This window comes from Tachyglossus aculeatus, chromosome 2 (genome assembly GCF_015852505.1).
Source record: "Tachyglossus aculeatus isolate mTacAcu1 chromosome 2, mTacAcu1.pri, whole genome shotgun sequence".
NCBI classification, from domain to species: domain Eukaryota; kingdom Metazoa; phylum Chordata; class Mammalia; order Monotremata; family Tachyglossidae; genus Tachyglossus; species Tachyglossus aculeatus.
The window spans coordinates 15,805,127-15,828,597 of NC_052067.1; the positions used below are offsets into that span (position 1 = coordinate 15,805,127).

Sequence of the window (23,471 nt, forward strand, 5' to 3'; positions counted from 1 at the left end):
CTATTAACATAATCAATCTACTTTAGAGACAATTTCATGCAGACCTATCCTTGCTACTATCTACTTTAAACTCATTCTTCCTTCTACTACCATTATTCGTCAATAACTAAGTCCCCCATTTTCCCCCATCAGATTTTTAACTCTCTGAGAATAGAGACTGGAGAGTCTTTTGCTTCTAAAGCACTCTTCCAAGCTTCAGTACAGTGCTTTGCACATGAAAGGTGCTCAAGATGAAAGTGAGCACATGAAAGGTGCTGATTCTTTAAAGTGAAAATTGACCACAATCCCTACCATAACAAAGCAGGAAGAAAAGTTAGTAGGAAATGATGAGCTAAAGAAAAGTTGTAAAGAAACACCATTAGCTCTAAGATGCCATTACAATTTCTACAATTTAACATTCAAAAAAAAATGGACATCAAGTGTTAGCAATCAGTGAAATAATCTGATAAAGTTACAGATTACACTCATTCCGCTTACAAGTGCCAGATTAATAAAATCTGATTCTTAAAGTTTTAAACATCTTGAACCCATCAAAGTGGTGGCCTGCAAAAATTACTGTTTATCCTCAAGACTCCTTTGGACTCATTTACAACTATTTTGAGAAATAACCCTTTTAAGGATTTTCTCCTGATTTCTCATTTTAGAGAGCTGATTAAATAAACCTTCAGGACTTGTCTCTCTCATTTGGTCGGCGAGACTTCGGCTTCAACATTCTCCTCCCACAAGGTTTGGTGCCGTTGGTCCCCATTCTCCATTTTACCTCTGTTACCACAAAATCACTGAGGATCTGGGGGCAGGGGTATGAAAGCAGAGAGGATTGTAAGGATGGCAGCAGTCAGGGTAGCAGGAGAAAGAGGGAAGGAGCTGGGCTAGGACACGTTTGAGGAATTCTAGACTCCTCAGAAGGACAGTAGTGGGTTTTTCTGATGCCATGACAACTAGAGGATGGGACTGGGACAAATGAGGGGATGGGAAATCAGTCGGAAAGAAAGTCCTACTGACAAAAACAATTCTGTACAATGGGGCTGGCTGGAAGTCATGGCCCAGTCGGGAAGCAGCAATGCCTCAGAGGAACGAGTATGGGCCTGGAAATTCAAGAGACCTGGGTTCTAATCCCGGCTCCCCCACTTGTCTGCTGTGTGACTCTGGGCAAGTCGTATGTAGCAGACAGAGAATGGGCCCGGGAGTCAGAAGGTCATGGGTTCTAATCCCAGCTCCACCACTTGTCTGTTGCGTGACCTTGGGCAAGTCACTTAACGCCTCTATGCCTCAGTTACCTCATCTGTAAAAACTGGGTTGGAAGGGTGTGAGCCCAATGTGGGACAGGGACAGTATCCAACCTGATTTAAACTGTATCTACCTTGCAGCTTAGAACAGTGCTTGGCACATAAAAAGCACTTAACAAGTACCATAATAATAAATATTATTATTACTTAACTTTGCCTAAATTTCCTCATCTGGACAAGGGGGTATTAAGTACCTCTTCACCCTCTCGCTTTGACTGTGAGCCTCATGTGGGCCAGGGATGATGTTCAACCTGCTTTTAGTAGCTACCCTTAGTGCAGTGCAGGGCACAAAATAAGTGCTAAGAGCCCGGGCTTGGGAGTCGGAGGCCATGGGTTCTAATCCCGCTTCTGCCTCTTGTCAGCTGTGTGACTTTGGGCAAGTCGCTTCACTTCTCTGGGCCTCATCTGTAATATGGGGATGAAGACTGTGAGCCCCACGTGGGACAACTTGATTACCTTGTATACCCCCCCCGCAACACTTTGAAGAGTGCTTGGCACATAATATGTTTCCCTTCAAGATGGTGAGAGTGCTGTTGGGTAGGGACCGTCTCTATATGTTGCCAACTTGTACTTCCCAAGTGCTTAGTACAGTGCTGTGCACACAGTAAGTGCTCAATAAATACGACTGAACGAATGAATGCTTTACCAATACCACAATTAATATCATTAGATAATTTCCTAAATGAAATGCCACATTATCTTTCAGTGAGTTCGAAACATCGAGGCAAGGAAGTTGACACACAGGAACGATGCTACTTCTGCTACTGAGAACTGAGGGACAGTAGGAGATGCAGCCTAGGCAGTAGGGTATGCAGCCACGGAAGACACTAGCAGACAAGAAATCCATACCCACCTCCGCCAAAATGTCACTCGACTGGGCAAAGGTTGCTGAATCAAGGAGCAAAGACTCGGCATGAATTCTGCGTAAGCGGCCTCTAAGATCTGTGTTTTGGGTTAGGGCCTGGAACATGTTAAAAATAGTGGGGCTAGATTAATAAAAAGGACATGGATGCATTGTGTCCTCATGGGCTGACACTGCAGAATGGGGGGCAGGAGAGGAACAACAGTGATGAGAGACGTCAAGGTTTCTGTGGTAAATACAATGGTACTAGATCCCTCCAACATATCAACTGAGGATTTTTATCCCAAACTTTTCTCCCCTCTCTCCCCTCAAACTTTTATCCCCTCTTCTCCCCCTTTTCTCTGCTCACAATGCCTACAGTCACACCAAAAGGGGGAAACACTTTTGAAGGAGACCCACACGTCAGGACTCTGGGAAATGGGTATCCAGGACAGTTTAGACTTCTAAATGGCAAATTCCATTCTAAATGCCATTTCCTGTATCATTGTGACATTCTCTACTGCATTCCACTCGCTGCTAGACCTGTGCCCTCCAACACCTCAAAGAAAATTCACTCATGTCAACCCCTGCATTCCCTGCTAGACTGAATTTCAGGGAAGGCAGTATTGGAAGGGAGAGAATCCAAGTGGCAATTATTTCATTCCATCCTCAGGAATAATTTCCACTTACTTGGGGACGGGAAGGAGGAGAGGGAAAGGGGAGAAGAGGGTCCCAGGAGCCTTGGAAAGGCCCCATGAGGCAAAAGAAAAGGCAATGTGAACCTCCTTCCTCCTCCAACACCTACCGACATGGATTTATCTCGAAGGTAAAAGGACTGGTCCTTAAGCCAAAGCTCCTGACACTTGAAGACAAACCTATGGCTTCTGTCTAAACAACTTCTGTCCTTGGAAAAGGATCAGAATCACATGGTTGTGATAACTACACCCGCACGCGTTTCCTCAGGAGAGCTGCAGAGTTTGACTCTGAGTTCACACACGTCAAGGTTGATAAGGCCCATTTACGAAAGGCCCAGATGGTAGTTCTGCCCTATTTATTCTCCTGCTTTGTTGGCTCTACTTCTCAGCAGAAGCAGAAGCTATTTTTAATTACATGGCCAGTGACTGCCCAAACAGATCATTTAAAAACATTCAAAGACGATGTGACTGACTGCTCATGAAATTCTCTCTCAGGCACCACTTTTCTTTTTTTTTCCCCATCCGGCAGGCCTTGGGTGCAGCAGGGAGAATGCTGGCACTTCTCCAATTCATTTGTTATTCCAGTCAGCTTCCAGCCCCTCTTCCTGCACCCTAGGTGTGGGGGCCAGGAAGAAAAAAGGCACAAAACAAAATTTGCATTTGTGTCAATGGGGAGCCTGCTCTTCTGTTTTAACTTTGTTTTATAGTTCCTGCCCATTCCTGATTTTGACAGTCCCAGAACAAGCATCATACTTTCAATTGAAAAAGAGAAATAGGAGGAGGACACTTCTGTCTCCCTCCATATGCAGAGGCAGCTTCTCAACAACTAGAAATAGTTCAATGAGGGGAAGTTGTTCTTTCAAAACATGAAATAGGAACTATATTCTCAAAAAGCTGGCCTATTAGGAATCATATCTGATCCAGCATAGGTTTCCCTTCATGTGCTAACAGAGCTATTCTACAGAATCAACTCACTGATCGGCAATGGGATTAATGAGTTTTGGAGCCTTAAAATTCGCTATTGTGGGCAGATAAAATGTGTTTATCACACACAACCTACTGCACTGTTTTTACAATCACGTGAAATGGGGAAAGTATTTGCTTTTCTTAGTGGTGACTTTTTCTGTGTAGGAACAGGCCCTTGATACCCTCTTTACTTGAGCCATGAACACACAGCATCCGTTACCGACAGGACCCATCACCTTCGGAGAACTAAAAAAATAATAATAAAAAAATCAAGGAACAGAGAAAGTGTTCCAGCAGCCAACAGGGAGAGAGGTCTCAGAGGATACTTCAAAAGGAGTGTCCATGGAGCCAGCGGGGGCTGACAAGTGTGCAAAACTGTGATCCTAATTTTCTTTTTCCCAGATGACTGCACTGTGGAACCAAGTAGCCAGTTCAGCATTGCTTCCAAAGATGATTTCTCTCATTTTGGGCAAATGCAGAAAGTTGAAGAACTAACGAAAGAGCCCAAGAAATTTTTTTTAAAGAATGCAACTTTACAAGAGCCTCCAGTTTCTTCCCAGCATTATGCTAAAGACACAGGACTTTCTTCAGGGTAGCTGGAAAATATGAATTGGTCAAATGTGGTCAAATCAATCCAGCTTATTCAATACTACTCAAGGGCAAGGCCCTCTAAAGGGTACTAGACTACAGTGACGAGCAAGAGTGACTTCATCTCGTAATGCGGAATTCATTTCCTAAGAGACTATTCTTTGTCCCCGTGAGCAACAAGGACAAATGAGGAATTATAGGACAGACTGAATTATCTTGCTGAGAAGTTTAAGGAAGACATGAATTACAGAAGGGACTGAATTATCTTATGGCCCGACTCCTTGAGACACCTCCAATGTACGGACCTGGGGAAGTTAGTCGGATAAGTAGCTATATTCTGTGCTTGCGCGTGTTTGTGTGCGTGCATGCATCTACCCTTTCCTCCTTTTTTTAGTAGATTAAGTATGGAATTCATTCATTCATTCATTCAATCGTATTTATTGATCGCTTACTGTGTGCAGAGCACTGTACTAAGCGCTTGGGAAGTACAAGTTGGAATAAAACATTCTGCTGCACAGAGTTGTGGTTTGGCTTCATATCTGAACTTGTCATTGAGCGCCTGACATTAAGGGGAGTCAAATCTCTGGTGAAGGGCTCATAGATGGAATGCTTGATACTAAAGGGGAGACAATTCTCCCCTTGTCTCCGGGCTCATTGTCTCTGGGCTCATGACAACTACGAAATGAAGTGACTGGCTGTAAAGTACATAACCTCTGATAATAGCATCTGGATGGTCAGAATGTGAAAGCCATGCATTTGGTTTGATTCAGTGGAACAAGATAATTTGGGGAATTTAGAAAGGGACACTGGATTTTAATCTGGGCTCTGTCTACCACCTGCCTGTTCTGAGGCCTTTGTGAAAAATCAACCTCCTCCAAGTCTCACATTTCCTCATTTTGGAAATGTGGAGGGAGAGCTCATAATACCACCATAGAATACTTACAATCTTGGAAAAACCACCGCACAACTTTCTGCACAAGAAGGTCAATAAAATGGTAATGAATGATAACGGACCACAGGGACCTGAATTTGAGGTAGGAAATACCCTAATACAATCTTACTACCCTGCAATGTCTGTCTGTCACTTTATAGTAAAGCCCTGTTGAAAGGTTGGGATGGGGTTATAGTTTTTTCACTTTGGAAATTCCCTCATCAGCTTTCAATGGATCCTTGAACACCGCTGCGGAAAAAACATGACCCTTTATTACCGAGAACCCATACATCATCATACATAGTCTGAAATAAACATGTAACTTACGGAGGAAAGAGCATGCTTCAGGCCAACAATTTGTGCAGATGGAGATGAGGAAGCTTCACGTTCTAGCATCTGCTTCAGTTTCTCCCTCTCAGATGAAATGGTATTAAAGGCTGAGCTTAAGGTGAAGTAAACTAAAAGGTTTAAAAAAACAACAACAGCAGAGGTATGTTTAAAAAAAAATCAATAAACTACAAAATAAAGAGAAAAAATAAGTTAGAATTCAGTGTCAGAAGGTGTCGTGGTAGCTAGCAATGGAAGGTCTAGGAAAGAAAGAAGACATTTTTGATAATAATATCCATTCACCTTCCACGAAGCTCACTGTGGGCAGGGAACATGTCTATATACTCTGTTATGTGGTACTCCCCAAATACTTAGTACAGTGCTCTGTACACAGCAAGTGTTGAATAAAATTGACTAATTGATGAAAGTAACTTCAAAAACAATACAGACCTCACAAATAAGATGCTCGTATGTAACTGCTATGCAACTCCCCTCTTTTAATAGGGCTTAACATTTAGCTGTGGCCTTTGAGGCCTTAAGTGAGCTCATATAATACGAGGGGGCACAAATCAATTTGTTTAATTAACATATTGTGAATACTAAAGAATAGGAATTCTCACCTCTGTCTATCCACTACGTCATGCTGCATGGCAAAGTGGTTAGAGCACGGGCCTGGGAGTAATAAGGTCAGGGGTTCTAATCCTGGCTCTGCCGCTTGTCTGCTGGGTTACCTTGGGCAAGTCATTTTACTTCTCCGTGCTCCACTTACCTCATCAGTAAAATGGGCTTGAGACTGTGAGCCCCAGGTGGGACAGGGACCTGATTTGCTTGTATCCACCCCAGTGCTTAGTACAGTGCCTGGCACATAGTAAGCACTTAAATACCACAGTTATTATTATTATTACCTAAATTTGGAGAGTCACAAATCCTGCAATTAAATGTGTTTACCTTTTTTTGGGGGGGCGGGGAGGAGATGAGGTGGAGGCATGGGACAGGGACTCAGTCTAACCCAATTTGCTTAGTACAGTGCCTGAAAGGTAGTAAGTACTACCATGAGAGAGAAAGAGAGAAAGAGAAATAGAGAGATGAGATTGAGGCACAGTGAGTTGGTTGGTATTGAAGTAGGAGGCTAATGAGGTTGGAGACGAGGGGGAGAGCTGATTAAGCACCTTAAAGAAAAATTCAGAGAAGACTGCTGGGCTGTTCACAAACATCTGATTGAAGGTAAATTGGAAACCCCACAAGTTCCACTGGAAAACCATAGCAGCCACTTCTCCAGCCAAAGGGCATTTCAGCAAATCCTGAACTAGTGTGTTAAAAAATTCCCAAACTTTTTTTTTTTTTTTTTTACTGTTCCCAATGTTGAAGACAGAAGGAGCAGTACATGGCCACCATCCCATCCCACCCTACCCAATCATAACCCTGTTGGGGAGGTGGAGCAGGGAGCTCCCCATCACCTCAAGAAGAATAGATGGTCTTGGGCCCTCAATGCCCAAACCCACGGATCCACCACTCTACTTGGGAGCCTTTAATTAATGGTATCTGTTCAGCACCAGGAGCTGCTCAGCCCCAGGTTTGCTGGAAGTCTAAAACTGATGAGTGAGGATGACAAGCAAGGGTTACCAGTAAATTCATTCAATCATATTTATTGAGCGCTTACTGTGTGCAGAGCACTGTACTAAGCGCTTGGGATGTTCAAATTGGCAACATATAAAGACAGTTCCTACCCAACAACGGGCTCACAGTCTAGAAGGGAGAGACAGAAAATAAAACAGAACAAGTAAGCAGGTGTCAATACCAGTAGACAGGTGTCAATACCTGCCAATGACGGCTGCATCTAGTTGGTTCAGAATCCATTTGCTCCCTTGATAGACAGTAAATAGCTTTATCATGGGAATTAACTCCCCTGGCCAGGAAAGCTTCCTTACACAAACCCAGACTGAGTTTACATGTCTGGGTTTTCCTGAGTGTCTGGTCATTAGAAATGACCCAAAGGGGATGGTGACAAATCACTTATTAACCCTAATTGCATTTCGATCTGTAGCCACAATAGCAGTCACTTAAGCAATCCCATTGACACACTTAAGCTCCCAAATATCATTGGTGATGTATTTTAACTCCTGCATGCCTGCTGAATGTGCCTTGAGTTCACTTCAACTGCTTCAAGTCAAAGAATTTCATATTCCCTTTGTACCTCACTAAAGAGTTGCCCTAGAGTATCTAAAAGTTGGGGAATTACTGCAAGCAGGGCTTAACCTTCTGCTGTGTGACCGTGGGTAAGTCGCAACTTCTCTGTGCCTCAGTTACCTCCTACGTAAAATGAGGATTAAGACTGGGGGCTCCAAGTGGGACTTGGACTGTGCCCAACCTGATTAGCTTGTATCTATGTACCCCAGTGCTTAGTACAGCGTCTGGCACAAAGTAAGCGCTTAAGTAACACAAAAAAGCCTATTCTAAAAACTAACTGCTTCAGAGAGTACAATACAATAGAGTTGGTAGACACAGTCCCTGCCTTCGAGAAACTTACAATCTAGTGGACGAGAGAGACGTTAAAATAAATTACTGATAGGAGAAGCAGCAGAGTATAAGGATTTGTAGGAAAGTACTATGGGGCTGGGATTTAGGTGAATATCCAAGTGTTTAAGGGGTAAACACTCAAGATCATAGTCGATACGGAGAATAGGGTGGAGAAATGAGGGGCTTAGTCACAGAAGGCCTCTTGGAGGAGATACGATTTTCGAACGCGGAAGGCAGCTGAAAGATTAGTCGATCCACGCACGTCTACTGCCTATTTCTTTTGTTGTCTGTCTCCCCCTTCTAGACTGTGAGCCCGTTGTTGGGTAGGGACCGTCTCTATATGTTGCCAATCTGTACTTCCCAAGTGCTTGGAACAGTGCTCTGCACACAGTAGGAGCTCAATAAATATGACTGAATGAATGAATGAATGAATGAGCACATACTATATGCAGAGCACTGAATTAAGAGCTTGGGAGAGTACAATACACCAGGGTTGGTAGACATGTTCCTTGCCCACAACAAGCTTACAGTCTAGAGGGGAAGACAGAAGGAGGATAAGGATGAGGGTGTTCTGCACCCTCACAGAGTACAATTAAGTCAATTGAATAAATGAATGAGGGCATTGGATCTGGCAAGGAGGAAGTCACGGGTGATTTCAAAAAGAATGGTTTCGGTGGAGAGGAGGGGGGAGAAGCCAGACTGGGTGGAGTCAAGAAAAGAACCGGAGGAGAGGAAATGGAGGCAGTGGATGTAAACAACTCCCTTGAGGAGTCTGGAAAGGTAATTTCTCTGGACTGTAAGCTCACTGTGAGCAGGGAATGTGTCTACCATCTTTTAATACAGTGCTCTGCACACAGAAAAGGCTCAATAAATAATAATAATAATGGTACTTGTTAAGCGCTTACTATGTGCCAAGTAGTCTGACGGACTGAAAAGTAGGAGGGAGACTGGGGGATAACTGGAGGGACCTGTGGGGTGAGAATAGGGGATATGTGGGCAGGGAATGTCTGATATTGTATTCTCTCAACCTCTTAGTACAGTGCTCTGCACACAGTGAATGCTCAATAAATACTACTGATTGAAAGCAGTGGGGAAGGAGTCAGTGGAGACTGAGCAGCTGGAGATGGCAGCCAGGGAAGCACAGGTAGAAGGGGTGGATTTTGAGACAAGGCAGAACAATGTCTCTTGAGATACTGCTGGGCAGGATAAGAGAATTCAAGACGGGGCGGGAGAAGGAGGGCTTGGGTGCACAGGAGCTTTTAGGGAGATCACACCTGATGGCTTCAATTTTCTAGATAAAGTCGATGGTGAGGTCATCAGGGGCAAGAGGTGGGAGAAGCAGGGCGATGGGAGGTTTGAGGAGGGAATTAATAGTCTGAAACAGCTGGCATGGGCAATGAACAAGAGCATCAATAATGAGGTAGAAGCTGAGAGCTAGAAGAATGAGCATGCGCTCACTGATATCTGATGCTTCCTCAGTACTGAGGAAGCAGCATGGCTCAGTGGAAAGAGCACTGGCTTGGGAGTAAGAGGATGTAGGTTCTAATCCCTGTTCTGCCACTTGTCTTCTGTGTGACCTTGGGCAAGCCACTTAACTTCTCTGGGCCTCAGTTACCGCATCTGTAAAATGGAGATTAAGACTGGGAGCCCCACATGGGACAACTCCCTTCAAAGCCCTATTGAGAGCTCACCTCCTCCAAGAGGCCTTCCCAGACTGAGCCCCCTCCTTCCCCTCCCCACAGCACCTGCATATATGTATATATGTTTGTACGGATTTATTACTCTATTTATTTATTTTATTTGTACATAGCTATTCTATTTATATTATTTTGTTAATATGAGTTATTTTATTTTGTTAATATGTTTTGTTTTGTTCTCTGTCTCCCCCTTCTAGACTGTGAGCCCACTGTTGGGTAGGGACCGTCTCTATATGTTGCCGACTTGTACCTCCCAAGCGCTTAGTATAGTGCTCTGCACACACTGATTGAATGAATGAATGAACAACCTGATTACCCCGTATCTACCTCAGTGCTTAGAACAGTGCTTGGCAAATAGTAAGCACTTACCAAATATCATAATTATTATTATTACTCTAGGTCATAGAGGAGGCACAGGACACTCAAATCCCCAATCCTCATGCTTCCAATGACATTATACTAATCTCTCACAAAGGTTCAGGAGACTGACAAAAGACCACAGAACCAGCAATTAAAATCTTAAGTTGCTTTTTAAGCACCCCAGCCCAAAGGAAGAGCTCATAAATCATGTTCGAGAAAGCAGGGCATTTAATGGAAGCCACTGTTTATGTTCGTTTTCAAAAGGCAGGAAACAGAGAGGAGATTTGGGACACATTTGCATATCCTTAATCTGGATGTATCCTTACTGTTTAGTCATGCATTCCTGAGTATTCTGGGAAGCTGACACAATTATTTAAGAAGGAACAAACTTTTCAAAGGTTGCTGCTAATTTTACTTCTCTTTGCACTTAGCATTAACCCTCCCCTAAAATCAACTAGCCCCCAAAAGAATAGACCTTTTAAGACAGAAGCTCAGAATGGCAATTGCCAGATTTTATATATATATACATATATATATATGTATATATATATAAACTATATAGATAGTTTAACTATAGTTTAACTATATATATAAACTATATATATACATATAGTTTAAAACTTTTTCACCACTTTATCAAAAATAAATCCCAAGTAGTGGCTTTATAATGTAAACTATATATTATAAAATTATTATTATTATTATTATTATTATTATTATATATTATATATGTTGCATTATAAAGCCACTACTTGGGATTTATTTTTGATAAGACAGTACAATAGTTGTAAACTATGAGGCAGGAACTAGAAAACCTCCAACCACTGGGCTATGTTGCTTCACATGTGGTGGGGACTGGATTAAAATGAGAAAAGTCCAGAATAAGATGACAGATAAACTAAGGAAGCTCAACACAATTACAATCTAGAAGGAATAACCAAATCAATTTAGTAAAGCAGAAGCTGATCGGTTTGATATTTGACAATGACCCTGGATTGTAAAGCTGTTGTGGGCAGGGATTGTCTCTATTGTTATACTGAACTTTCCAAGTGCTTAGTACAGTGCTCTGTACACAGTAAGCACTCAATAAATACATTTTAGTCACGTAACTTCTCTGAGCCTCATTACCTCATGTGTAAAATGGGGATTAAGACTGAGAGCCCCACGTGGGACAACCTGATCATCTTGTATCCCCCCCCAGTGATTAGAACAGTGCTTTGCACATAGTAAGCGCTTAACAATTGCCATCATTATTATTATTATTATTATCAATGCACCTCAGGACAAATTATATAAAGCTGCAACAATTAAAGTCCGTCGAGGAAATTAGCTATTACTTCTCAGATCCATCTTTAAGTTACAACAAACTCAAGGAGGAGAAAACCACACTTTACCTTTGTGTGCAATATGACACAAATCCTCTTGCATTTTAGAGAATTCTGTTGAGGTTTCAGAGCCATCGGAATAATTTTTCTCCTCTCCAAAGTCTAGTGTTGATAAATTAGGATTGGAAGCGTGGAGTCTCACTAGGCCAGAGTAGACTGGAGGGACCTAAGAGACAAGAAGAGAAATATCCTTAAGGCACCAACAGGAGGGACCTAAGAGACAAGAAGAGAAATATCCTTAAGGCAACAACAGCTAGAACTTTAAAGTCTGTCAAATTTTAAGTTGAGGGCAGGGAATGTGTCTACCAGCTCTTCTTGTATTGTTCTCTCCCAGGCTCTTAGAAAAGTGCTTGGCACAAAGTAAGTGTTCGAGAAACACCATTGAAGATGATGATGATGATAGCATAGAATAAAAAATTTAGCTAGAAATTGCATTGGTCTTCTGGATGACTACACACATGCACAAAATAATTGTATAATAATAATAATAATAATGGTATCTGTCAGGCACTTACTACGTGCCAAGCACTGTTGTAAGCACAGGGGGAGATACAAGGTAATCAGGTTGTCCCACGTGGGGCTCACAGCCTTAATCCCTATTTTACAGATGAGGTAACTGAGGCACAGAGAATGTAAGTGGCTTGCCCAAGGTCACACAGCACACAAGAGGCAGAGCCTGGATTAGAACCCAAGACCTCTGACTCCCAAGCCCACGCTCTTATCACTAGGCTACGCTGCTTCTCAAACTGTATTAAAACCATCAAGAGCTTTGAAGAGCTTACTGTAAAATTCAAAAAAAAAAACCAGGAGTCATATGTATTTTGAGAGAAACTGGAATTATGGAAATAGTTGTAAGAGGCTGCAAAAACACATCTAAAACTGTTGTGCTATTATTGTGCACTGTCACCTGGTATCTGGACCATAAAAACATAACAGACTGGAGTAGAAGGACTCTTTACGGCCAATCTGCATTTTCTCAAGAAGATCATTTTTAATATGTTGGCGCAGGAAGCGTACATTTCTATTACGGGACGGAATTTGAACGTTAAAAAAAAAGATACACCAATATTTCAAAGCTCTTTCCTGGTTCTGTTCTTTGCTATAAGCTGGTTTTGCCTGCGTATGTTCTGCTACCGAGGACTCTGAAAAAAGAACGAGCTTTGCCTCAGGAATAATCAGTTTGTTAGTGGAGGACTGCTATGGCCGTGAGGCACTAACGGCTGATAGAGGCCTATGGGAGGGAGCGAGAGGTCACATTACTTGCATGCTAAAAAGAGGAAGCTGATTTCAGAGCACTACTGTAGACCAACATAATCAGCACCAGCATAGTCAAAACGAGTTTACCACCAACCCCACAGTACAGGTTTAGCCCTCAAGCAGGGAACTAGATTTTGATTAAGACAGAGAAGGGAAGAAGAATTACACTCGCAGGAACGTCTTCGGTCTCTCTAAATATTACCCCAGTATCAGTCAGGCAGTTTAATGGAAAAGAAACCCAAACAACCCTGGAAAAAACTTAATATCGCCCAAAGCCCAGCTCTACCCAGAGGGGAGAAAAAAGAAAGAAACCAAAAAGACTCTCTTTAGGAATGCAAGGTAGGGGTTAATCACTACAGAGTTTGCCATTTTGTCACTTCTCCATTTGTATCACAAAAAGTTTCACATAATTCTATTTCTTTCAGTGAGAAACACAGCAAAGAAGGCATCTATTCCATAGAGTGCAAGTAGCGTTAAGAAGGAGCGAACCATGTGAGAGGGGATTTAGGTTTTACCTGCAGGGTCCCTTTAGCATCCTTCCCAATTGCTCTCGACCTCCACTTCCTTTGTGATCGCTTATCCTTCTTGGGACTTTCAAAAGCTCCACCCTTCATTATGATACAGGCAGAAAAAGGAACAAGTGAGAAGCAACCATGAGTATTTTCATCTCATTCCTTTCCTGAGGGAATGGGGAACTCATCAAGTATTTGGAGAGAGGAGCAGCACAAAAAACCACGAGTTGGTAAGAGCAAGGAAGTCCTCTGACCTGTATGACATTTATAGCAGGTGCGGAATAGGTCCTGTGAAGAACTTCCATGCTCTGTAACAGCTGGCTCATTTCCTGCAAATAGGCCTGGCAGTGGGTCAGATCTGTTGGAATGAGGAAACAGTGTTATGACCTGCACTGCACTTGCCCAAGTGCTTAGTACAGTGCTCAGCACATAGTACAGTGCTCAATAAAACACCACTGATGGATTGAAGGACTTTAAATGGATGTAGTAGGAAAGACATTGCTTTGGTTTGGCTAGCGTACAGTAGATGGTAAGCCTTGTAGACAGGGAGCAGGTTGTCTCTGTAATGAATACCCCTTACCCACCGTACTGTGCCTATTATCAATCAATGGTATTTACTGAGCACTGTAATAAGTGCTTGGAAGTGTATAATTTAATCAATCACATTAAGCAGCGTGGCATAGTGGACAGGCCGAGGTCCTGGGAGTCAGAAGGTCATCGGCTCTAATCCCAGCTCTGCCACGTGTCTTCTGAGTGACCTTAGGCAAGTCACATCAGAGAAGCAGCGTGGCTCAGTGGAAAGAGCCTGGGCTTTGGAGTCAGAGGTCATGGGTTCAAATCCCAGCTCCGCCAACTGTCAGCTGGGTGGGTGACTTTGGGCAAGTCACTTCACTTCTCTGGGCCTCAGTTACCTCATCTGGAAAATGGGGATTAAAACTGTGAGCACCCCATGGGACAACCTGATCACCTTGTAACCTCCCCAGCGCTAAGAACAGTGCTTTGCACATAGTTAGCGCTTAACAAATACCATCATTATTATTATTCTTTGGGTCTCAGTTACCTCACCTGTAAAATGGAGATTGAGACTGAGCCCCATGTGGGACTGGGACTTTGTCCAACCTGATTTGCTTGTATCCACCCCAGCACTTAGTAGAGTGCCTGGCACATAGTAAGCACTTAACACCATTGTTGTTATTATTATTATTATTATTATTACTCTGTGCAAGGCACTGTACTAAACACTCGGGAGAATACACTACAATAATACAGCAAACACATTCTCTGACCACAACCAGCTTGCAGTCTATATGGGGAGAAGGACATTAATATAAATTACAGATATCATCATCATCAATCGTATTTATTGAGCGCTTACTGTGTGCAGAGCACTGTACTAAGCGCTTGGGAAGTACAAGTTGGCAACATATAGAGACAGTCCCTACCCAACAGTGGGCTCACAGTCTAAAGTTACAGATATGTAACTTTATAGAGCTGGTTGACACATTCCCTGCCCACAATGAGCTTACAGTCTAGAAGGGAATGGGGAAGGACTGCTCCAGTTCTTCCCAGATTATGCAACAAATTCTTGTAGAAAGACTTTAGCTCCTTGTGGGCAGGGAACTTGCCTCCCAATTCTGTTTGTTATACTGCTCTCTCCCAAGCACTTAGTACAGTGCACACAGTAAGCACTCAAATACAACTGATTAGTGAATGCTAATTAAATTGAATGGGGGTACATACGTATGGATAGATGAAAGAGAGGGGAGATTGGGGTGCACATTTGTTCTGTTGGAATGGGCCCCATTCTTTTGTGTAGAACCCAGGATCTTGATGATGGGATCAGGACACTGTTAAATCTTGGTCGTCTCTATTATATCTGAGATGAATGATGACTACAGTGATTCTCCTCTGCCTGTGTGGAACCAAGTCTCCTGGATCTACATTAGGGGACCAGCATATAAATCCCAGATTTAGTTGGTTATTTCCGTGGGGACACTAAAGGAATTGAGAACCCGTCCCTTCTTCGGGGCAGTTTTTGTGACTACGGTAGATAACAATAATTATGGTATTTGTTAAGCAATTATGTGCCAGGCACTGTACTGGGTGCTGGGGTGGATACAAATTGGGTTGGACATAGTCCCTGTCCCCCGCAGGGCTCACAGTCTCTGAAAGTGGCACTGCTGGCATTATCATGGGGATGGCACTATTTGCATTTGGCAGGAGAGAATGACTTCAGTCTCTCAGGACACAAAACACAGACGGTAAGTACATGTGGGGGAGTAAGAAGAGAGGGGAACTCACATCCAAGTTAAAAACAAGAAAGAGACAGATGAGAAATTTTCCATATCACTACCTTTTGAGCATTTGTCCATGTCCTCCGAAGACTGCAGCCAAAGGGGAATCCTGGTCTCCCCACTTGCACAAGCAAATGAGAAACCACTTCCAGTTTGCACCGAATTCTGCTTAGACAGACTGCTCCCCTGTGCCCCACCCCAAAGAGGAACAGATGTTTCTATTCACAAAGGGAGTGCTTTGGTTGAAAAGATAACACATTAGCTCAGCCTATAATGGAAATAATTCGCATGGCTCACCCTCACGCTGAAGTGTGAGACTGAGTCGAGTCAGTGTGCCTCTTAATTCATCACAAGACTGGGGTGGCGAACTTTGGTTTCTACAACAGCTGATACTTTAGAAAGCCCTTCAACTCCTCTACAGCTTTTTGAGACTACTGCAGTTAAACCATCACACACAGAGGCCACGTATTCAAACTGGTTGAAGTTGCAGGCAGGAGGGAGGACCCCCTTTTCTACATATCACTCCTTTATTCCGATCACTGCTGACCCTAGCCCTCGTGCAAGAACAAATGCAGCTCCAATAAAATATAATAGTAATATTAATAGTGGTATTTGCTAAGTGCTAATGCCAGCATCCCTCATTCCTTTTTCTAGTAAGGCTACAATGCAGACTATGCAACTCCATCCTTGCTTCCCAAAGTTGAATCTCTCCTCTCTCTCTCTCTCATTCAATCGTATTTACTGAGCGCATACTATGCGCAGAACACTGTACTAAGCGCTTGAAAAGTACAATTAGGCAACAGAGAGAGACAATCCCTACCTAACCCAAAACCCAACACGGGCTCACGGTCTAGAAGTCTCCTCTCATGCAGGCTCCTAAATTCATCATTTCCATCAAGCTTATTAACCTTTCTACTTGAAACAGAATCAAACATTCCAGGTGCAGAGTCCGTGACTGTGGATCCTGGGAAAAAATGGTTGACATCCAGTGGAAACATGGCAATTTCGTTTTGACGATACACTCGGTGGTGGCGAAGCTTGGCCACCCATTCATCAAAGACTTCTTCAGATTTCACCTGAAATACAGTAATTTGAGTTTTAAACTATAGAATGACGCGAACTAAAGAGTCACTGGTCTGCAATCCAAAATTACTAATCAAATTTACGCTACCCTTGGGGGACACCCCCATCTTCCTCTTTAAGTGCATTGCATACCTCCGCTGCCAGCTGAAATCTTGGCAGGGCACGGAATGGAACTTTCCCGAGATGTGTTTCAATGAGCTAGCTTTTGGGAACACAGTACTGAAGACCAAAGCGTAATGTGAGGATGACTATTAAAACAAAATTGCCCTCTATTAAGAAATTAAACAAATTGAATGGTAATTCATTGCTAGTACATTACATGCCACTAGTTTGGTGGTTATCAGTGCCATGAGCAGTTTTCCTAGCTCTTCTTTTTCCTTTTCCCAGGCTTTTGCCTCTTCATCCTTTCTGCCTTCTCCGTTATTTGTGTCCCTGCAACCCGGGGATATGATTCGTTAGGATGGACTTCTTCCCTGGCATCCAGTGGACGGATCCACTCACTGGAATCTCGTACTACAGCTCAACTCCCAGTGGAGAGGAAACTGAAGGCTCTGCAGACTCAGGCTGTCAGGAAGGTCCCTTCGTGGTTGGACAACCGGTGAGAATGAGAATGCCTCAACCACATCTCTCTCTCACTCAGTCGATCAATTGTATTTCTTGAGCGCTTCCGGTGTGAACAGCCCTGTAGTAAGCGCTTGGGAGAATACAATAACAGAGTTCGTAGAAACGTTCCCTGCCCACAACGAGCTTACAGTGTAGTTTCTCTCCCGTCACGACCCCTGGACCAGGTGGGAGTGGGAACAAGGAAAAGGCAGTCTGTAGGTTGGGAGCATTAAGCCCTATGGGAACGGCCAAGGCTGAGGTATTGAGGAAGTAACAGCTGTCGGACTCTGAGGAAGCAAGTGGGTCTCATGAACACTACTGGCACAGAGGGGGAACGGAGCCAGTTCTTGGGGCACGCATCAGCCCATCTCCCTTCCCAACATCTAGGAGATCCACTTGTCTCTTCTAGGTCACCCTGCCCCTCCTCCTTCTCCTCTTATTCTTCCTCCTCCTCCCTGCTCAGTCCTGGGCATTGCTGGGTCCCACTTCAGTCAGTCAATCCTATTTACTGAGCACTTACTGTGTGCAGAGCACTGTACTAAGTGCTTGGGAGAATGCAATGTAACAATAAACACACGCATTCCCTGCCCACAATGAGCTTACAGTCTAAAGGGACTTCCCCAACATGCAGCGTCCTGATGGTTAGTTTCCTGTCCCAGCCGGGATCTGCTTCCACAGCTTCAGTACACTAGCTGGGAAGCAACGACTGACCTCAACAGGCATCTTTGGAATTTCAATATAACATATTTCATTCATTCATTCATTCAATCAATCGTATTTATTGAGCGCTTACTGTGCACAGAGCACTGTACTAAGCGCTTGGGAAGTACAAATCGGCAACATATAGAGACAGTCCCTACCCAACAATGGGCTCACAGTCTAGAAGGGGGAGATAAACAAAACATCTCTTCTATTGCTGCTTTTGATGGTGTACCCACATTCCCCGTGTAAGGAAAATCTGAGCATTACTATGCAAGCCACTACAAATGCCTTAGACCAGTGAAAATTTACAGTGAAAAAAACAGTTTGACTTTCTGCCCACCTTGACTCGTGTCACAATGGGGCAACAAAATATACAGTGACAAACTGACAGGAGCCATATTTTAAGAACACTGCTCGAATGTTTTTGACAAAGGTTCACGCCACAATCAGGCTGTCATTTCAGAAAGAAGTAGTGTGTCCAAGTGCACATATTCTCCCCACACATCCCCAAACTACCTAATTATGTACTCTACTGGAGATATGGACCTGATCATTTCACAAAAGGCATTTTAGCCCCCAGATAAGTACAGTATTTAGGAGGCATTTTATAGCGCAATGTTGATCGGGTCACGCTCTCTGCACTCATCTAACCTCCTAAGCCTCTTCGCAATAAAAGCCTCCACATGAAGCAAGCTCACTCTCGCCCCTTTTTATATTCATTAAAAGACAGAGAGATAGAGAAAGGCAAAGACAGATCCGGGCACCTTATCCCACTTAATGAAAATAATTCACAACTTGTCAACCACAACCTAGCTCTGATCTGGTTTGACAATGAATGGTATTCTTTTCAATGGTATTTGTTAAGTGCGTACTATGTGCCAGACACTGTACTAAGCACTGGGGTAGATGCAAGTTAATCAGGTTGGACACAGTCCCTGTCCCACGTGGGCTCACAATCATAATCCCCATTTTACAGATGAGGTAACTGAGGCACAGAGACGTGAAGTGACTTGTTCAAGATCACAGCAGACAAGTGGAACAGCCAGGATTAGAACCCATGTCCTTTCATTCATTCAATCGTATTTATTGAGCGTTTACTGTGAGCAGAGCACTGTACTAAGTGCTTGGGAAGTACAAGTTGGCTACATATAGAGATGGTCCCTATCCAACAGCGGGCTCACAGTCTAGAAGACTTCTGACTCTTAGGCTCAGGCTCTATCCACTAGGCCACACTGCTTCTCACTGAGTGCTTACTCTGTGCAGAGCACTGTACTAAGCACTAGAGAAAATACAACAAGGAGCTTGAAGACACAATCCTTGACCACAATGAGCTTACAGTCCACAGCGAAGTTCAAATTTCCTTTTAAACAATCTAAGGTGCTGCAGCAGTGTGTGTTCGATAAGCAAGGAGTATTTACTCTCTTCCTAGGAAATAAAAAAGGGTTGATATCCTGACTGTAGACTGTGGGCTCGCTTGGGAAGAGACCATGTCTGCCAACTGTATAATATTGTACTCGCCCCAAAGTTTAATACAGTGGTCTGCACACGGCAAGCACTTAATAAGTACCACTAATTGACTGATTGATTTGGTGAAACCGTAATGTAAGGGAGAGTAACGGCCTCAATAATATTGCCGTCATAATCCCCACACACAAGTTTTTGCCAGAACCTTGGCAAATTCTCGTCAGGGATGGGATCATGCACTCAAGTGCTCTCAAAGTGGTGACTGCCATGATCTGGCAGGGACCGGCTCCCTCAGGCAGTCAGGGGTTAAGGCAGAAGATAGGTCGGATTGAAATTTGGTGGGGTCCGGATTTAACCAGCTTCTTGGCCACCGGCACACGGAACTGCTTTCCTGATCAAGATTACTGATACTCCAAGAAATGAGGTAATAGTTCTTGGCGTCACTTTCTGATTTGGGGATTGGTGGTAGAGCCCTTCAGAAACTCAGAGAGTAGAGGCTAAACACGACTACTTAATGGAAGTCAGACACAATCACATCAAGGCTCCCTGCTACATCTGCCTCAACAGAAGGTAGATCAGAAAAGTGGTTTCATGCACCACCTCAGTCTCGCTTGACAGCAGCCTTACCTTCAGGTGATATATGTGTTCTTCCGTATCGAGATCTATACACTTGGAAGACTTCTTTACAGACATCACCGAGAGCCCGACATCAATACATCCGTGCAGCTTTTCTCGCTCTACCTGAAAGATGTTATTTAACACAGGGAGGAAACCACGGTTTACAGAATAAGGGTGCTGAATTACTTTCTGACATTATTCTTCGGTTCAAATCGCCTTCAAGAACCACCTCCCGGCTTCAATACCACCCTGGCAGGGGCTTAGCCCACCCAACCACCCTTACGGCATGAGGACAGATAGGGACTTACATCAGCTTGGCTCTTGGCATACTTCAAAATTCCTTTATCCAAAAAGAAGAATCTCTGCAACGAGAGAAAGAAAAACGCTGGGAGGCAAAAAAAAAACCCAAACATGCTCTCTCTCCCGAAGAATTGCAGTCCCCCTCTTGCTCCCAGGACTGGCCTTTTGATGGCATCATCCTCCAAATAGATACTTGGGGAGAATCCACATTCACAACCCAGAGCACAGGATATGGAATGAGCTAAACACAGTGACCGACAAACCCCGGCGTGAAGCGTGTTCGTTTCTTACCTTGTGCCAGCCTTTGAGGGGCCATTTCCTCTTTTTCAGCAGGTATCCCTTCTGTTCTGGTGGCTCCTGAGTAAAATTCATACTTCCCCGGAGTCCCTCCACTACTTCCCAGCTGTCCTGCTTAAATGAAAAAAATTCATATGTATCTCTTTCTTTTTAATGTTTTTAATTAAAAATATCCACTTCCCCTACAGCTGACTTTACCATCTAGGTTCGAGGGAGAGGGGAGTTCAGCGTAAGGGCTTCCAGTTCCTCCTTAAGCCTCATAAATGTATATTTTATTAGATGCAAATGTGATCGGAAAAAAGGCATACCCTTTCTAAAATTCGTTGTTCTCTCTGTCGGAGAAAGAACTTCGACTCCCCATTTTCTGAGAGACCGTTCCCTGGCAAATAATGATAATTATGATATTTACTGAATGCTTATCTGTGCAAACGCACCGGGCTAAGTGCTGGGGTTGTTGAAGTTCTCCAGCAAGAACAAGCGACAAGCCTTCGTCCTGGGACTTGAGGGCCAAGAACCTGTGCAAAGGAATTATACTGAGTGGATTGTACAGCATTATCCACAAGGACGGATGCAAAATATTCAGATCAGACACACCCCTGTCCCATGCAGGGCTCACAATCTCGGAGTACCTATGAACCCCATTTTGCAGATGAGGAAACAAAGAAATAAGAAGGAGAATAATAACATTTGTGAAATGTTTACTATGTGCCACACACTGTTCTAAGCTCTGGTGTAGATACCAGGTAATCAGGTTGGACAAAATCCCTGTCCCAGTCTTAATTCCCATTTATAGATGAGGTAACAGGCACGGAGAAGTTAAGCGACTTGCCCAAGGTTACACGGCACACAAGTGGCCAAGCCAGAATTAGAACCCATGTCCTCTGATTCCCAAGCCCGTGCTCTTGTCACTAGGCAATGCTGCATGGCTCAGGGGAAAGAGCCTGGGCTTTGGAGTCAGAGGTCATGGATTCAAATCCCAGCTCTGCCACTTGTCTGCTGTGTGACTTTGGGCAAGCCACTTCACTTCTCTGTGCCTCAGTTACCTCATCTGTAAAATGGGGATTAAGACTGTGAGCCCCATGTGGGACAACCTGATCACCTTGTTACCTCCCCAGCGCTTAGAACAGTGCTTTGCATGTAGTTAGCGCTTAATAAATGCCATTCATTATTAAAGTGTCTTATCCAAGGTCACAAAGCAGGACACTGGCAGAGCTGGGATTAGCCTGCAACGCTCCTGGCTCTGGCTCTCCTGCTCTTTCCACGAGCCCAGGAGCACCCAAACTCTCCACTTAGATTTCAACCAAACAGCACATTAATTTGAAGTGACAGCGCCAACTGGGACTTACTCTGGGCATCCTAATAGCAATGACGGCAGCTACTCATTCCCCCATTCAACGCACTGGAACTCACCCGCATCTGACTTTAACCCACAGCCTGATGCTAATGACCTGCTATTTTGCTGGGGGTCTCTGGTTGACATCCCCCTTGACTGGATTTGGCAAAAGATGCAGGCTAGCCTTCTGAGGTTGTGGAAAGTTTACTCCTGCCTTATTGATACCAACTCTGTAGTCAGACAGCTCACTCTTAGCCCGGGAATAAGCTTTCGGAAAGGGAGAGATTTTCCAGTTAGGGTTTCCAAGAGTTTAAGTTCCCTTGCACCATGGCTAAACCTGTCACGAACAGAGGAAAGATCGAGCGCTTCCTAGTCATCCTGCAGCATGGCCTAGGGGAAAGAGCATGGGCCTGGAAATCAGAAGACTGGAGTTCTAATCCTGACTCAGACACATGCCTGCTGTGTGACTGTGGGCAAGTCACTTAATTTCTCTGTGCCTTAGTTACCTCATTTGTAAAATGGGGATTCAATACCTGTTTTTCTTCCTACTTAGATCTGTGAGCCCTGTGTGGGACAGGGACTGTGTCTGATCTGATTATGTGGTTTCTTTCCCAGCACTTAGAACAGTGCTAGACACTTGGTAAGCACTAAATACCACAGCTATTAATAACTACTATTATCCTGCAGCTGTTTAACCCAACACCTCATCTCCCTGTCTAGGTGTTCCCAAAATTCCAAGGACAGAAGGATTACTTCAAAGTTTAGGTGGGAGAGACCAAAGCAAGCTGGAAATAGCTCTAGTTTGGTTCTTTTCTTTAGGGAGAGGGAGTGCCACTTACATCACCAACATCATGTTGGAAGCAGTGTGGCCCAGTGGATGGAGCAGGGGCCTGGGAGTTGGAAGGACCCAGTTCCAATCCCAGCCCCACCACTTACCTGCTGTGTGACCGTGGGCAAGTAAATTCACTTCTCCGTGCCTCGGTTCCTTCCTGTAAAATGGGGATTTAGACTACGAGCCCCATGTGGGACTATGTCCGACCTGATTACCTTATATCTACCCCAGCACTTAGAACAGTGCCTGGCACAGAGTAAGTGCTCAACAAATACCATTAAAAAGAAATCATTTCCCACTGCCAGGAGAGACCTATAGGTTTTAAAAAGTTCCAGAGACTTTGGCTGAAGTGTTCATGCTCTTCAACACCTGGTTCCCACCTCCTACCATGAGGAAGCAGAGTGACTTCAGCACCTGGCTTTGATTGAGCCAAAGCGGAAAATGGGGAGGCCCAACATGGATTTGGCTTCTCCTTTTCCCATGGTATTTATTGAGCGCTTACTATTTGCCAGACACTGTACTAACCTCTGGGGAAGATACAAGCTAATCAGGTTGGACACAGTCCATGTCCCACACGGAGCTC

The 23,471-nt window shown here is 43.9% G+C and overlaps 1 protein-coding gene across 2 annotated transcripts in view; it reads right to left on the reverse strand.

Moving 5' to 3' along the window:
- Positions 1–23,471, reverse strand: part of OSBPL3 (oxysterol binding protein like 3) — a 168,243-nt gene that overhangs the window by 52,934 nt on the left and 91,838 nt on the right. The window contains exons 1-11 of one of the 2 annotated variants that reach the window (XM_038773043.1): positions 21,158–21,236; positions 20,718–20,834; positions 20,435–20,488; positions 20,136–20,249; positions 16,565–16,732; positions 15,716–15,842; positions 13,617–13,720; positions 13,366–13,458; positions 11,603–11,759; positions 5,635–5,765; positions 2,140–2,247 (exon numbers count right to left, since the gene is read on the reverse strand). In XM_038773043.1, the coding sequence (XP_038628971.1) occupies positions 2,140–2,247; positions 5,635–5,765; positions 11,603–11,759; positions 13,366–13,458; positions 13,617–13,720; positions 15,716–15,842; positions 16,565–16,732; positions 20,136–20,249; positions 20,435–20,488; positions 20,718–20,798 (1,137 nt within the window). In that variant the 5' untranslated portion in view covers positions 20,799–20,834; positions 21,158–21,236. Of the gene's footprint in view, positions 1–2,139; positions 2,248–5,634; positions 5,766–11,602; positions 11,760–13,365; positions 13,459–13,616; positions 13,721–15,715; positions 15,843–16,564; positions 16,733–20,135; positions 20,250–20,434; positions 20,489–20,717; positions 20,838–21,157; positions 21,237–23,471 lie in introns of those variants that run through there. The other variant, XM_038773035.1, reaches the window with a different exon arrangement.